The sequence below is a fragment of the Grampus griseus genome (assembly GCF_964374135.1).
Source record: "Grampus griseus genome assembly, chromosome: 4".
Classification (NCBI taxonomy): Eukaryota; Metazoa; Chordata; class Mammalia; order Artiodactyla; family Delphinidae; genus Grampus; species Grampus griseus.
Window position 1 is genome coordinate 142,708,403 of NC_138997.1, and position 17,308 is coordinate 142,725,710.

Sequence of the window (17,308 nt, forward strand, 5' to 3'; positions counted from 1 at the left end):
TTATTTTTGGCTGTGTTGGGTCTTCGTTTCTGTGCGAGGGCTCTCTCTAGTTGCGGCAAGCGGGGGCCACCCTTCATCGTGGTGTGCGGGCCTCTATCGCGGCCTCTCTTGTTGCGGAGCACAGGCTCCAGCTGCGCAGGCTCAGTAGTTGTGGCTCACGGGCCTAGTTGCTCTGCGGCATGTGGGATCTTCCCGGACCAGGGCTCGAACCCATGTCCCCTGCATTGTCAGGCAGATTCTCAACCACTGCGCCACCAGGGAAGCTCCACCAACTTAATTCTTATGCACGTGAATATCCAGTTTTCCAAGCACCATTTGTTGGAGAGACCTTTCTTCATTGAATGGTCTTGAAACCCTTGTGAAAATCATTTGGCCATAGAAGTGAGGATTCATTTCTGTGCTCTCAATCCTACTCCATTGGTCTGTATGTCTGTCCCTAAGTCAGCACCACATTGTTTTGATTCCTGTACCTCTATAATGTTCTCAAATTGGGAAGTGAGTCTCCCAACTTCTTTTTCAAGATTGTTTTAGCTATCCTGGGTCCTTTAAAATTCCATACAAATTTCTATTAAAATTGCCATTGGGCTTTGGTAGGGACTGCATTGATTCTATACTATACTGCCTTGGGTACTATTGCGATCTTAATACTGTCTTCCAACCCACAAGCATGGGATGCCTATTTATTTAGGTTTGCGTCCTTCAGCAATGTTTTGTAGGGATGTATGTGTCTCAGTGTACAAATTATGCACCTACTTGGTTAAATTTACTCCTTTTATTTTTTTTGACGCTATTGAAAATGGAATTTTATTTCCCTTTCAGATCGTTGACAGTGTATAGAAATACAACTGATTTGTGAATTTATACCCCAGAACTTTGCTGAATTTGTACTGTAACTGTGCGCTAACTTTGGGTTTAGTTTGTTTTTTTTTCAGTTCCTTAAGGCATACAGTTATTGATTTGATCTTCTAATGTAGACATTTATAGCTATGACTATCCCCCTGAGCACTGGTTTCACTGCATCCCATGTTTTGGTATGCTGTGTTCTCATTTTCATTCTTCTCAAAGTATTTTCTAATTTCCCTTGTGATTTCTTCTTTGAACCATTGGTCATTTAAAAGTGTGTTGTTTGGGCTTCCCTGGTGGCGCAGTGGTTGAGAGTCCGCCTGCCGATGCAGAGGACACGGGTTTGTGCCCCGGTCCGGGAAGATCCCACATGCTGCAGAGCGGCTAAGCCCGTGAGCCATGGCCGCTGAGCCTGCGCGTCCGGAGCCTGTGCTCCGCAACGGGAGAGGCCACAACAGTGAGAGGCCCGCGTACCGCAAAAAAAGAAAAAAGTGTGTTGTTTAATGTCCACGTATTTGTGGGTTCTCCTAAATGTTCATTCCCTATAACCCAGTAATTTCACACTTAAGTATATGTCCAACAGGTATGTGAGCAAAACTGCACCAGAAGATATGCAGAATGTTCACATTTGGCTACTAATAGCAAAAAACATAAATTAATGAAAGAATGGATAAACTGAAGCATATTCATCTAATGAAATACTATACAGTACGGAAAATGAACAAACTACACAACATGAATCTCACAAATATAATATTGAGCAACAGAAGCCACCCCCCTCCTCCACAAAATACACATTGAGTGATTCCATCTATTTATTTTTTAATTTGGCCATGCCGTGCTGTATGCAGGATCTCAGTTCCCTGACCAGGGATTAAACCTTTGCCCCCTGCAGTGGAAGCACAGAGTCTTAACCACTGGACCACGAGGAAGTCCCCAATTCCATCTGTTTAAAGTGCAAAGAAAAGGCAAAAGTAAAGTACGTGAGTAGGATTGTGTTTTGGTAATTAAACTATAATTATAGTTAAAGGAGTGATTTTCATAAAAGTCAGAATAGCGATTACCTTGGAGGAAAAGGCAGACTGTACTGACCAGGAGGGAGGACAAGAAGGGGCTTCTAAGGTGTTGGTAATAGTTTCTTGTTGCAGTTGGTTGTTTCACAGGCTTTTGCTTTATGGTAATTCACTGAACTGTACTTTTGAAGTAATTCAGTGAAGTGTGCTTTTTGTGTGGTATATTTCACAGTATAAAAGATAAATAAATACAGTGGCCTTGAGTTCGTAACTAAGCCTTAAACACCTCATAAAAGCAAGGGTAAAAAATTAAAAAGCAAGGGTAAATACTTTCTGGAGGAACCCACCTTCAATTCAGGTCTCAAAGAATTTTCAGATAGTTACCAAGTTACCTGGGTTCAAAGTAAGGGAGAAAAAAGTTTACAAAACACACAAAGAAGGAAGTCATCATTAGTGAGAGCCAGCCGGAATAAAAGGCCTCAGAATTAGACCCACAAAGACTTTGGGTACTGGAATTAACATAAATAGAATATGAAACAGACAAATCTCTAAAACTGATTAAAACAGAAAGAATAAATTAGTATTAATGATAAAAAGATGCTGCAGAGACTAATTAGCTTACAAGAGAATATTTTGAACTTTATACCAAAGACTTGTAACGAGATGAAATACACAAATTCCCAGAAACCTGTAACTTAACTGACTTAAATGTGAATAATTTGCAAACATTAAAAAATCAAATCAGTATTTTAAAATCTTTCCTTAATAAAAATAATAGCCCAGAAATTTTATTGCTGAGTTCTACTAAACATTCAGGGAACAAATAATTCGAATCCAGGGTAGAGAGACAATTCTCCTTAGTCTCACTGTAGGGAACTTACTTTGAAACCAAAACCTGGCAAAGACAGCGTAAGAAAATGACAGGTCAGTGTAACTCATGGACATGGATATGTAGAAACCCTACACCAAATATTGGCAAAACGAAGTAAGAAATGTGTAAGATAAAACATCATGAACAAAGTAGATTTACCCATGAATATGCTGGTGAGCACTGGAAAAAAATCACTGTGATACACTACATTAACTGATCCAAAGGGGGAACATCCTGTGTCTCAGTAGAAGTAGAAAAAGAACCAATAAGGTGATACATCCCTTGTGACAAAATAAAACAGAAATAAAATACAAACTCCTATCTCGTGGTTGGAAAAGGAACCTCTGTTACCTGTTATCTAACAAGTTCATAAAGAAGAAGAAAGTTCCAAGAATTAGAACATTCCATTGCAGATGATATGGTTGTGAACGTACAAAATTTTAACAGAATCCAGATTCTTAATTAGAATGAGACTTTGGCAAGAATGCTTACACAATTTACAAAACCAATTAAATTTCCATATGGCAACAACAAAAAAAGGTAGTTAAGATGCCACTTAAGTTTCAAAACTAAGAAACCTAGAAACAAGCCCCTTCTGTAGCCAGCTACAGAGGATGTTCTGTAGGACATCCTCTGCTAGTACACATCTGTGGTACACACTCCCCGCCCTTTCATGGGACTCTGCTCTCCTCCCTGGGCTTGCCGAGGGTGGAGGCCTCACCTGGCTCCTGGCTTCAGACACTGCTGGTCTAGGGGGGCCACCAAGGGAGTGTCTGGTCAATCACACCCTCAGGTCTCGGGAGGCCTGTACACTGCGAGGGCGCCAGGCCTGGGATCTGCACTCAAGGACCCTTTCCTCTTCTCTTTACCTAGACAAGTTTCAGACCTTGCGGAGCACAGCTGAGCATCTCTTCCTGTTCTCTTGGACTCCCACACCTCACCTTTGCCAGTTTTATTTCCCATTGGCCTGGGGAACTGTCTCCCTCGATGATGTACGGCCTAGCAGGGCACGGGAGTTGGGTTTCTCAATACCCACCAAGCCAAGTGTGGCACCAGGAGCATGGCAAATGTGCAACGAGCATTTGAATAACTGTATTTTTTGTCTCTGGTGGTCTCCAACAGAAGGCAGGCAGGCGTCTGAAGTTTAGCACCTCTGTGCCCCCGAGCACCCAGCACATTAGCCTGTTCTGTCTCTGGGGACCACTTGACAGGAATGGAGAAGAGCAGGCAGGCAAAGGCCAACTCTGCCATCACTTACTCTCTGGGAAGTAAGCCAAGCCCATGCTGTCTTTTCAGCTTTCCCCGCACAGCTTGCTTGGGGCTCTAACGGGCCCGCCATGCACTCCTGGGCCCCCACTCCCATGCAGAGGGCAAACTGTATACAGTGGTTGGGGCAGGTGCGCTGCACTGCCAGGACCCCAGGTCAGTCCGAGTCCACACTGCTTGGAGCTCCTCTCCTGAGCTGGCACTGGCCAGACTGAGCAGACAGCCCACAGCCAACCTTGCTCCTTCAGGCCTGAGGTTAAGATTCTGCTCGTTTAGGGATTCCAGGGCCTGGACTTGGGGTTCTGCTCCAAGGATGACCTCTTACTTGCTGACTTCTGGGTCAGCAGATGACCAAGCAACTTTCTTGCACACATACTGTCACAAAATACACCAAACACGAGGCAGACAGGATCACACACCTTGGGCAAGGGTGGGGGGTGATACTGATCCAAAAGAGCAAATGAATGCACACACGAGATACCTGGTTCAAACTGGTTTATTTCCGCCTGTAACACTAGCAGAGGAGAGTCCAAAACAGACTGACATACATGGATATAGTTTAAGTGTAACAAAGAAGATCTGAACTATGTACACGGAGGGAGGGAAAGGATTTTTCTTATCAACCTTTTCCTGTTTTGCAACTTCTGAACAGTAGAAACTAAACATTTTTTCCCAACTTAAGTTAGTATGAAGGAATACAACTTTTACGATCAACCATTTGTCCTTAAGCATAAAACGTGAGAAATTTTGGCTGCGGTTGTCTTGGCTCCTGAAGTCCGGGTATTGTCAGAACATAAGAAAAGAGATTCCATGAAGCCCAGAAGGAACTTAATGGCAACGATGTCCAATCGAAGGGCAGACACGCTGCACACCACGCAGATGACAACTGATGTCGGCCCTCCTCGACTCCAAGTAGAAAGCAGTACTTTCATCAAACGAACCGGAAGTGAGCCAAACAGTTAAAAAGTCAGAATGAAGAATGAAACAATTCTTTTCACATAGAGGAGGGATACTCCTTCAGCCCCATTTAAAGTGAATTCTGTGCTGAGTCCCTGCTCCTCCAGAAGGAGAAACTGAAGGTCAGTTATTGCTAGCAAAGCCAGAGGTGGCCCCTTTTCCACCTCGAAGATGTTTCACACGAAAAGGCTGTTGGTTTGGCTTGAAGGCCTCGGAGGAAGGAGGGGTACAGAGGTGGAGGCAAGCCCTGTGCAGCGGGGGGCAGTTCAGGTCAGCTCGGGCCACCTTCTGCCTCCTTGAGACCAGAGGCTTTTACCCACGTGGAGTCGAGCAGAGGGTGTTATCTGGGCCCCTGGGGAGGAGAGGCCACCGTACTTTGCCAACCAAAACCTAAGGAGCAATCAAAGCCCAAAGGATCAAAGCCCAGTGGCCAGAAGAGCAGCTTCGGAAATGAATGTCAATTGCAGGGGTGGGGGGTGCCCAGCTCAAGTCTGGAGAGCCGAGGTCTTTGAAACGCAGGTCAGCTGTGACTTGGGCAACAGCATGGACACGGGCGGCTAATAAGGCCACAATTACTGCCACCACCGCCCAGGGTCTATGCTTGAGTAGACATGAGGCAGTGGGAACTGAGGACCGGAGGGCACGTGGTAAACAAAGGATGGATTTTTATCAGAAAAGAGAGGATACTCGACGACGTGCCTGCCCCACTGACCTTGCACAGCCTGCACCAGGTGAACTCGGGCATGGGTAAGGTTCCTGAGAACAGGTGGTGAACCAGACGGGGCGAGACAGGCACTGCTCTGTAGGCAACATGAGGCCTCTGAAGGACACTAATAGTGCTACATCTCCTGGGCTGCTGAAAAGTAGGCAAAGAACAGGCTTTATTGCACATTTCGTTCTTAGAAAACTGGGGATTGCCCTGCAGAGGTCCTTGTGATCTGCAGGAACCCGACATCAATGCAGATGGAATCACGGGTGACCTCTGAAACTCAAGGGAAGAAAAAAAAGTCCAGTGGTTGGTCTTTCCGGGGCCATGCTTGCACCTGGGATCCTCAGGCCAGATGGACCCTTGTCTGGCTTGGTCACTGTGGTGGGCAGATGCCTGGGAGGAGGTAGCGTGCCCAGGAGAGCTGGGTGGACCTGTTTGCTCTCCGACCGGGGCCAGCCCTCGACACACTGCCAGCAGGAAGCTGGGGCAAACTTTCCAAATGGGGAAAACTTCTTGGCAACGTGCAGGTTCCGGAAAGAGGCTGGAACCACGATTCTCAATTCCAACGGGCCTGACTCCCTCTCTCCTTCCCTGGAACCAGACCACCCAGAGAAGCAGATGTAGACCCTGGGCTGGGAGGGCCCTGGGCCCAGCTCCACAGCATCAGACTAGAGGTAACAAAAGGATCAAAGACGGGGTGGGAAACGAGAGCAGTTTACATTACAGATGCTGATTCTGAAATAGTCTTTCTGAGCTCAAGAAACTGGCGGCAGATAGCCCACGTAAGGCCGTAGAGAACCCAGTCAGGCTCTGTCTGTCCATCCGTCCCCCGAGCAGCCCAGCACTTCATATATAAATGGGGTGGTACCGCTTGTGGCTGATCTTTTTCCTGCAAGTTGGGCAAGTGTTAGCATTCTTAAGGGAATCACGGAGGCACTGGCTACAGAAGACGTGGCCACATTCTGTAGAAACAATGAGACGTCCATTCTGCACAATCTAGAAAACATAAAAAAGAACAGGCTTCATGTCTGGCCTTGTACCAGAGCAGCGGGAGCCCCCAGAGAATCCACTCCCGCCCGTCTCTAAGATGCCGAATGAGAGGAGGGGGCCAAGGGCTGCAGCAGGAAAAGCAGGGAGATGGTCTGAAGAACTAAAGATGCTGCTCTGTAGGCTCAGGCAAGTATGAGCGGTGTCTCTGAAGCCGAGAGCAGAGGCAGCAGCCAGTCTCTGGCAGCGACAGTGCAAGGGGGTTTGACGAACCTCCAGGCACCCAGTGGGGCAGTGCCCTAGGGCCTGGGGCCACAGTGAACACTAGCAGCTTCCAATTAGGCCAGGTAGGGAATACACAGGACTGATGCACAGGGCAGCCCAGAGTTCAAGACTGTAGGGCCCAAGAAGATGGTACCCTCCCCCTTCACAGAGGTGTGCCAAGCCATGTGCCAACCCAAGTGTGACTGCAAAACAGAGGCATCAAAAGCCCACCCAGTGAGGAGTGCTCTCTCATCTAATTCTTTCACTGAAGCAGTTTGAGAACCAGAATCAGGGAAGACACAGCTAAGTTTGCTTACCTCCGAGTACCCGTCCATGCAGATGGGACAACTGACAGTACCAGAGGGCCTAAAATCACAGTGCTCATGTCAGTTCCTCAGCAAACGCAAACATCAATTACTCTTAAGTGGCTTCATGTAAGCAGCCCACATCCCCTCACAAAAGCCTCCTCTGACCCTGCCTTAGCACAGGCACCCGGGACACTTACAAGATGGCCGGCTGTCCCGATGGGGGGTGGGGGAGGCTATGAGAAAGGGGAGGAAAGAGATGGGGGCAAGAGAAGGCACAAGCAACTGGAGTCGCCCTGTCCCCGCCCCGCACCTCTGGCCTATGCTCCCTCAGAGCCCCCTTCCAGCCTCCCTGTCTGGGGCAGGGGCTGCGCCTAGCACCCCCTTCCTCCAAGGAGTCCTGCTGCAGAAGGCCGGGGGCCGCTGGGTCTGTTCTCCACCCAGGTGGCGGGGCTTTGCCTTCAGCCTGGAGCTATTCACACCCGCCCAGCCAGTGCCTGGCACGCCCTGGTCACAGTGGGAACAGCTGAGCCCAGCTCCAGATCCACCTGCCACCCAGATGCTACAACAAGCCCTTCTTGAGCCCAGGGCTGAAGGTCAGTGTCTCTAATACCCTGCTTCCTGCCCCAACCTCTCCACTGAAGTATGGAGAGGAAGGAAGAGGATCCTCACTCCAGGGACGATGGGGTCCCACGGATCCAGAAGCTTCCCGGCAGAGAGCCTGTCCCCAGCACGGCAGCAGCAGAGCAGCGGGCACGCTGGTACCTGAGTCCGGTAGCGGCCTCCTCCCGGGCATTTCTGGGGGTGTGGGTGGTCACATACACGTCCTTGTCCCTGGGCAGCTCCTCGTCATCACTGCTCAGCACACAGCTGTCGGCGTGCTCCTGGCGCAGTCTCCTGCCGTTCCTCCTTGGCCGCCTCCTTTCTGAGATGTGAGCCCACGTTCAGAGCAGGGCCTCCCAGTCCTACCACCCTCACCACCCACCCTCCTTTCTGACTGGGAAAAGGCCAGTCCCAGCTGCACGGAGACCACCCTCCCATCTTCCCAAGAGAAGAAGCCCCCACCCCTGCTGCGTGCAGATGCCCAGGGGGACGTCTCCTCAGCAGGAAGGGGACTGACTGCAGGCGTGAGCAGCAGCATCCCGGGAGTGTTCCCACACCTACACAGCTGGCAAGGCCCGAGGCCCTGCCACCGCACCCTCGTCAGTCCTCTACCCAAACCCAAGGAAGGAGAGGAAACCACTCACCTTCAACAATCTTTGAAAAAGGAGAAAAACAAAAGAGAAATACACAATTAATTTGACATAAAATATTCTGTATTCTTTTAAACTCTTAAAACAATAAAATTGAAGCATTTGTTTCAAATGCAAAATCCTCGGGAGCAGCAAAGCCTCCCAGCAGCTGACACACTGCGCCCCAGCCTGCAGGTGTTTAGTGAGTCTCTGGGAGCTGCGTGACCTGGGGAAGTTCCATACCCTCAGGAACTGCCAACTTCCTCTTCTGAAAAACAGCGCCCCCTCGCTGCTGTGAGAACTAAGTGAGATCACAACGATGCCACAGGGCACCAGTGGCCTGAAGCTCCCAACCAGCTCCACCCGTTCTCCTTGTCTTCACTCCACGTGGGCTACTGCCGGAGACGGAGCCTTTACTGGCAGAAGGGTTTGCAGTGCTTAGTACTTTATTAAAAATAATTAAACAGCTGAAGTAGGCCATGCAGGGACTACGGAGAGTAGCATACACCAAGGACTGAGATCAATCCAATCCTGTGTTCGAGGCCTACAGAAAGAGCTAGTGAGAACCTGACAAGCCCATCGCCTGACTACAGGCACACCTGTGCTTTGCTTTACTGCGCTTCACAGATACCGCGTTTCGTACAAATTAAAGGTTTGTGGCAACCCTGTGTCAATCAAGTCTATTGGTACCATTTTTCCAACATCATTTGCTCACTTCGTGTGTCACTTTTCAGTAATTCTCACAATATGTCAAACTTGTTCATCATTATTATATTCGCTATGGCTATATGTGATCAGTGATTTCTGATGTTACTACTGTAATTGTTTTGGGCACCGTGAACCTCACCCATACAAGGCGATGAACTTAATTGATAAATGTGTGTTCTGACTGCTCCACAGAACAACTCTTTCATGACTCCCTCCCTCTTTTTGAGCCTCCCTACTCCCTACACACAACAATATTGAAATTAGGCCAATTAATAATCCTACAATAGGGACTTCCCTGGTGGTCTAGTGGTTGGGACTCTGCCCTCCCAAAGCAGGGGGCCCGGGTTCGATCCCTGGTCAGGGAACTAAAGCCTGCATGCTGCAACTAAAACAGCCCGCATGCCGCAACTAAGACCCAGCACAGCCAAATAAATAAATGAATAAATAAATATTAAAAAATATATATCCTACAATAACCTCTAAGTCTTCAAATGAAAGGAAGAGCTGCACATGTCTCACTTTAAATCAAAACCTAGAAATGATTAAGGTTACTGAGGAAGGCATGTCAAGCTGAGACAGGCCTAGAGCCAGGCCTCTTGCGCCAGTTAGCCCAGTCGTGAATGCAAAGGAAAAGCTCTTGAAGGAAATTAAAGTGCTACTCCAGTGCACACACAATGATAAGAAAGTGGAACAGCCTTATTGCTGATGTGTAGAAAGTTCGAGTGGTCTGGATAGAAGATCAAACCAGCCACAACATTCTCTTAAGCTGAAGTCTAATCAGAGAAAGGCCCTAACTCTCTTCAATTCTATGAAGGCTGAGAGAGGTGAGGAAGCTGCAGAAGAAAAGTCTGAAGCCAGCAGAGGTTGGCTCATGAGGCTGAAGGAAAAAACCCGTCTCCATAACACCATATTGCAAAGGTAAGGCAGCAAGTGCTGGTGTAGAAGCTGCAGCAAGTTATCCAAAATATCCAGCTAAGATCATTAATGAAGGTGGCTACACTGAACAACAGATTTTCAATGTAGACAACAGCCGCTATTGGAAGAAGATACCATCTAGGACCTTCATAGCTAGAGAGGAGAAGTCAGTGCCTGGCTTCAAAGCTTCAAAGGACAGGCTGACTCTCTCCTTAGCTGGTGACTTTAAGTTGAGGCCTTTTAAGTGCTCATTTACCATTCCAAAAGTCCTAGAGCCCTTAAGAATGGTGCTAAATCTACTCTGCCTGTGCTCTACAAATGAAACAACAAAGCCTGAATGACAGCACATCTGTTTACAAAATCGTTTACTGAATATTTTAAACTACTGAGACATACTGCTCAGAAAAAAAGATTTCTTTCACAATATTAGTGCTCACTGACAGTGCACCTGGTCAGCCAAGTGCTCTGATGGAGACGGACAATGAGATCAGTGATGTTTCCAGGCCTGCTAACACAGCATCCATCCTGCAGCCCCATGGATCAAGGAGTCATTTCAACTTTCAAGTCTTATAATTTAAGAAATATATTTTGTAAGGATAGCTGCCATAGACAGTAATTTCTCTCATGCATCCAGGCAAAGTAAACTAAAAACCTTCTGGAAGGGGTTCACCATTCTAGATGCCATTAAGAACATTTGTGATTTCACGGGTGAGGAATTTGGAAGAAGTTGATTCCAACCCTATCAGATGACTTTGAGGGATTCAAGACTCAGTGGAGGAAGAAACTGCATATGTGGTGGAAAAAGCAAGAGAACTAGAATTAGAAGTGGAGCCTGAAGATGTGACTGAACTGCTGTAATCTCAAAGTAAAACGTGAACAGATGAGGAGTTGCTCCATACGGATGAGAAAGTGGTTTCTTGAGATGGAAGCTACTCCTGGTGAAGATGCTGTGAAGATTGTTGAAATAACAGAAAAGAATTAGAATACCACATAAACTTAGTTGATAAAGCAGCAGCAGGGTTTGAAAGAAATTCTGCTATGGGTAAAATGCTGTCAAACAGCACTGCTGCTACAGAGAAACTGTTCATGAAAGGAAGAGTTGATTAACTTCATCGCTGTCTTCTTTGAAGAAATTCTCACAGGGCCCCCGGCCTTCAGCAGCCACCGCCCTGATCAGGCAGCAGCATCAACATCGAGGCCAGACCCTCCACCTGCAAAGAGATTACAACCTGCTGAAGGCTCAGATGATGGTTAGCACTTAGCAATAAAGTACTTTTAAATTAAGGAAGGCAAGGGCTTCCCTGCTGGCACAGTGGTTGGGAGTCCGCCTGCCGATGCGGGGGACGCGGGTTCGTGCCCTGGTCCGGGAGGATCCCACATGCTGCGGAGCGGCTGGGCCCATGAGCCACAGCCGCTGAGCTTGCGCGCCCGGAGCCTCTGCTCCGCGACGGGAGAGGCCACAGCAGTGAGAGGCCCGCGTACCGCAAAAAAAAAAAAAAAAAAAAAAAAAATTAAGGAAGGCAAATTGTCATAATGTGCGATTGCACACTTAATAGACTGCAGTATAGCACAAACAACTTTTTTACATGCACTGAGAAACGCAAAGGTTTGTTGTGTCTTGCTTTACTCACTTTACTATGGTGGTCTGGAACTGAGCCCACCATCTCCAAGGTGTGCCTGTACTCAGAACTTAAGATTCTTTTCTGCAACAGTTTCAAACCTGTCAAGTCAGCTCTCTCACTGAGCTACTACCTGTCTGTCTACACCATCACCAGTAGTACCCCTTTTCCCTCTCGCTTGTGTGTGTGATCAGCTACTTCAGGAGAGCTCTCAGGATTGCTGTTGAAAGCCCTGCTGCCACCTCTCCTTGGCTGCCCCCGTGTTAGGGGCACAGAGGCTGACCCTTTTTGGCACGCCATCCTGCCCCGCAGAGATGGGAAGCTCAACTCTATTCCAACTCCCTTGCAGTGGGGATTCTAGACACGAACTAAATTCCCTCAGTGAGATACACTCATGCTATTTGGAGGGCAGAAGGGTAGAGGACAATTTCAGCTGCTGTAGGTGGACACAGATGCGGGGATCAAGAGGCAGTCGTGGCCGAGGCTGCAATGTCCAAAGCCCAGGTCTGTCCTCCCAAGCAAGAAGACACAGTAGCATTTCCTTGAGCCCAAAGAGATTAGTACAGGTGGTAGCTGCCCCCTCCCATCCTTCTGCTTGGAGCAGAGGTAGCAGATCCCATGGTGCGTCAAGGCTGAGATGTCCGGAGTTATTCCTAGACACCTGCTCCTCCAGCCTTTACAACACCACGAAGCAACTCCTCCCGTGTATTTTTTTTAATTAATAAATTAATTAATTTATTTTTGGCCGTGTTGGGTCTTCATTGCTGTGTGCGGGCTTTCTCCAGTTGCGGCGAGCAGGGGCTACTCTCCGTTGCCGTGCACGGGCTTCTCATTGCGGCGGCTTCTCTTGTCGCGGAACACGGGCTCTAGGCACGCAGGCTTCAGTAGTTGTGGCACACAGTCTCAGTAGTTGTGGCTCACGGGCTCAGCAGTTGTGGCTCGCGGGCTCTACAGCGCAGGATCAGAAGTTGTGGCACACGGGCTTAGTTGTTCCCGCGGCATGTGGCATTCTTTGCGGACCAGGGATCAAACCCGTGTCCCTTGCACTGGCAGGTGGATTTTTAACCACTGCCCACTGCCACCAGGGAAGTCCCCCTCCCATGTATTAAAATCCATTTCTGCTCCAGAATAAGTAGAGCGGATTTCGGTTTCTCCAGCCTCAACCCTGCCAAATACAAATGGCCATCACAGGAAGGAAGAAGGTCTGAGCATAAAGATCTTCATTTTGCAGATGAGAAGCCACTGAAGACACTTCCCCTTCCCCCCAGAAGAAGCTGGAAAGTGTGACTATGAAACTGGCGACAGTCAACTTCATCACCAGGACCATGAACTGGAAGACAAGCTTGGGCTGGCAGAAGGTGCTGTTCATATGAAGTCTATAAGGGGAGCTCTGAAGTTAGCCAAGAGCAGAAGGAAATTCTGCTGTGGGCAGGGAAGACCCCAGTTTTCCTCCACTCCAACACTGCTTTTACTGCCCTTTGCCAAGAAGGACCACTGACCAGGTGTGGATGCACCTGGAAGGAATGTGACGCCCCTGGGTCCCAGGCCACCAGAATGTGGCAACCAGGTCTCCACAGGCTCTTGTGAGCCAGACCCAGCTCACCTCTTGGCAGTGCCAAGCTGAGGCCGGACCTGAACACTGAGCCCCCAGGAAAGTCCCAAGGCCCAGGATGCTGCTGGCACAACGGCAGGTGCTCCGTACTTAACTACTAGGTAAATGAATACACGGTGGCCAGAGAGCCTCCTTCACTGGTGATGACTCTGTCCCCATCCATGTTCAATGGAAGAACAGCTCAGAGATGAGGCTTCTTGCCCAAAGGGCAGAAAAGAATGGCACCACAGCCTGGCCTCCAAGCTCCATGACTTCCGGTGACCTGGAGCCACCTCCTAGCTGATGGAGGTGAGATACTATCACTGGTATTCCCTCCACCCAGCAGCCAAGTCACAACAAATCGAGAACTCTGGACTTCCCTGGTGGCGCAGTGGTTAAGAATCCACCTGCCAATGCAGGGGACACGGGTTTGAGCCCTGGTCCAGGAAGATTCCACATGCCACAGAGCAACTAAGCCCGTGTGCCACACTACTGAGCCTGCACTCTAGAGCCCGCAAGCCACAACTACTGAGCCCACGTGCTCTAGAGCCCGCAGGCCCAACTACTGAAGCTTGCGCGCCTCGAGCCCGTGCTCTCCAACAAAAGAAGCCACTGCAATGAGAAGCCCGCACACCGCAACAAAGAGTATAGCCCCTGCTCGCCGCAACTAGAGAAAGCCCGTGCACAGCAGCGAAGACCCAACACAGCCAAAACAAAAACAAACAAACAAAAAAATCAAGAACTCTGCAGGTGCTCTGGAATGTCCCTTCCCCGTGGTCATAGCCCTGCAGGTAACAAAGTGCTTACCTAGCACAAGAGACAGAGGTGGGGAAAAGCACTGGGGCTTCAGAAATGTTGACTCCAGGAGTAAACAGATGCAAATAGGAATAATACCAGCTCTTGGACCTCTCATCTGGCTGAGAGGCCTTTCAAAGAAACAAAATACCAAACGGAAACAATTCCCCAGTCCCCTAGTATGTACAGCCAAATCAACACTGTGAAAAACTGGCTCAAGCTCAGACCACACATTCCACCCCACCTTCAGCCTGGCTTCTCTTTCCTGACTCTAGAATAAACTACAGGCAGTGTGTCGGAGACAAACACGTGGAGACACGTGGAGCATGAACAACCCACAGCAGCACCGGCGCCGCCTGCCTCCACACCCGGGCACACTGACTCCATGTCAGGCACCCAGAACCCCGGTGGGCTTCTGAAGCACAAGTGAGCCTCAGAACCCCTGCAAACAGCGACACCCGTGTCACAGACTCCTGGTCAGTGGGGCAGGATAAGCCTTTCTTCTTCTACTAGTGGACAAAACGCTTGGCATTCTTAGGGCTACAGCAACATGCTGGGGTTAAACAACAGAATGGAACCAAGTAGCAGGGTCCCTGGGGTCCTCTGCAGGCAAGCTGACCTCTGGCATTCCCAAGAAAGCTCACCCAGCTGGGAGCTCAGAGAGCCGCTTGCTCTAAGTGACCTTCCTAGGCAGCACGGCACATCATTCCACTGGAAGGAACAGCCACATGCAACCACCGTGCCCACGAATGATACGCCTCACATCCAACAGGTGCTCGCATCACACAATTACAGAGTACTTTTACTGTAGCACCGCCACGAGCACCAAGAAGACTGTGCTGACGTGAACATCCCAGTCGAGTGAGCAATCATGTCAGATTCCATGGACAACTGTTTCACTTCCCCAATTCTGGGATATGATGTCTGGGCTCTTCTTCCTTCATATATAATTACACTGGTGCATTCACTCATTCTAGCAGTCACTGTGTACCTCTCATGCCCTTTACTATTCCCAGCCAGAGACGGACCAGGCTCTGTCCCTGCCTGTAAGGCTTCACCAAGCAGACCCTTTCAACAGTCTCATAAATCATAAACCAGGTGAGGTACAGAGTATAACACAAATAGCTCTATACATTAGTACACTATGGGAACAGAACAAAAAAAGATTCCAGGAAAACCAACCTGACTTTAAAAGAAACAATCTTTTGAAATTCGATGAAGGAAAATAGTCCAAGCAAGTCCCATTTTAAATAACTTTCCCCTGGAAGACTCAGTTTCTTAACGAGAGGAGTGAGTCTCTTTTCCATCACTGCATGACTTCCAGCTGGAACAGAGACTGGCATACTGCAAATGCTCATGAAAAGTGGTCTGAAAATTTTAATTCATCTATCAAACCAGATAAGAAAGCAGAAGGATGGGACTTCCCTGGTGGCACAGTGGTTAAGAATCCGCCTGCTAATGCAGGGGACACGGGTTCGAGCCCTGGTCCGGGAAGATCCCACATGCCGCAGAGCAACTAAGCCCGTGTGCCACAAATACTGAGTCCACGTGCTGGAACTACTGAAGCCTGCACACCTATAGCCTGTGCTCTGCAACAAGAGAAGCCACCACAATAAGAAGCCCATGCACCGCAAAAAAGAGTAGCCCCCGCTCGCCACAACTAGAGAATGCCCATGCACAGCAACGAAGACCCAACACAGCCAAAATTAAATAAATAAATTAATTAAAATAATGAAAAAAGAAAGAGAGCAGAAGGATGGAAAACAAGCAGAGACTTCCAATAAATGGCAGGCTGGTATTTCCATCCATTTTTCCACTGAAAACAACCAAAAACAAGATAAAACATACATATTTTTAAATAAAGAGGTATCAAAAAAAGAGAAGAATTCGGTCAACAGTATAGGGAATACAGTAACCCAGAGGGAAAAAAAGCACAGAGAATTCTTAAAAAATTGAAGCCTACTTTTGAAAGCCCCACAGAGAAACCAAAGCCCAGGCAGGAACCATGGGGGCAGGTTATCTAGTGAAGGCCAGCCATCGGGGGCAAGCCAGGCTTAAAGCAAGACCCAGTAAGTATCAAAGAACTGACATACAGAATGTTATTTTCTGACCAATACTGCAAGCAATCAATAACAAAAAGAAAATACCCATATATTTGGAAGTTAAAAAATAGAAATTTGATAAATATGTTGAATTAAATGTAAAGTACCAGTAACATAATTTGTAAGATATAGCTAAAGACAGTATAATCTTTAATGCATTTATTGGAAAAGAAATGATGAAAATTAGAAAAACAGCAAAATAAACTCAAACAAAGAAAGGAATAATCAATGAATGAAAAACTTACAAGAGAAAGGATCCACAAAGCTAAAAGTTGGTTCTTTGAAAGATCTAATAAAGCTCTGGTGATACTAATCTAAAAAAATAGAAAACACAAATAACCAGTATCAGAAATGAAAAAGGAGACATCACTATAGATTCCACAGAACACAAGACATTATGAACAAATTTATGCAAATAAAAGTGAAAACTTTAGATGACATCAACAAATTCCTAAAAAATGTAATTACCAAACCCTATTAAAACTCTAGGTTATGTACTTCACTGTCAAGTTCTAACAAACATTCATGGAAGAAATAGTCCAATCTTACAAAATCTTCTGTGGAACGGAAAAAACGGTGTCCAACTCACTTTGTAAAGATACCAATATGCTGATACCAGAACTCTATAAGGAAAAATTACAGACCACCAATCTTACTCATAAAAACAGAGGCAAAATTATATATGAAACATTAGCAAACCAAATCTAGCAACATAAAAAGATAATGCCATGACCACAATGCTTAAGTGGTTTAACACTAGAAGCAGGGGAAAAAGCAACATTAGATGAAATTGTTAAATTTCGACATTGATTCAAGATGAAACTTATAGCCAAACAGGAAATAGAGAAACTTTTCCACTCTGGTAAAGGATATAAACAAATCGAAAAAACTTACAGCAGAAGTCTTATTTAATGGTGGAACTCTGAAAAGACTCTTTCAGATTTAGAATGAAACAAGAATGTCAATGACTGTCACCATTTTTATTCAGCCAGTGTTGAATTTTCTAGCCAGTGTGTTAAGGCCAAGGAAAAAAAAAAGGAAAATAGAGAAGAACCAAAACTTGTTCTGTGTACACAGAAATTCAAAGATTTACAGATTAAAGGCTTCCCTGGTGGCGCAGCAGTTAAAAAT

The 17,308-nt window shown here is 47.3% G+C and overlaps 1 protein-coding gene across 4 annotated transcripts in view; it reads right to left on the reverse strand.

Moving 5' to 3' along the window:
- Nucleotides 1–4,479: 4,479 nt before the first annotated feature.
- RNF4 (ring finger protein 4) overlaps nt 4,480–17,308 on the reverse strand; it is a 42,833-nt gene continuing 30,004 nt past the window's right edge. For all 4 annotated transcript variants that reach the window (XM_082653568.1, XM_082653566.1, XM_082653565.1 and 1 more), the window contains 3 exons: nt 7,981–8,136; nt 7,228–7,276; nt 4,480–6,655 (listed from right to left, as the gene is read on the reverse strand). In XM_082653568.1, coding sequence (XP_082509694.1) covers nt 6,506–6,655; nt 7,228–7,276; nt 7,981–8,136 — 355 coding nt within the window. In that variant the 3' untranslated portion in view covers nt 4,480–6,505. The remainder of the gene's footprint in view (nt 6,656–7,227; nt 7,277–7,980; nt 8,137–17,308) is intronic.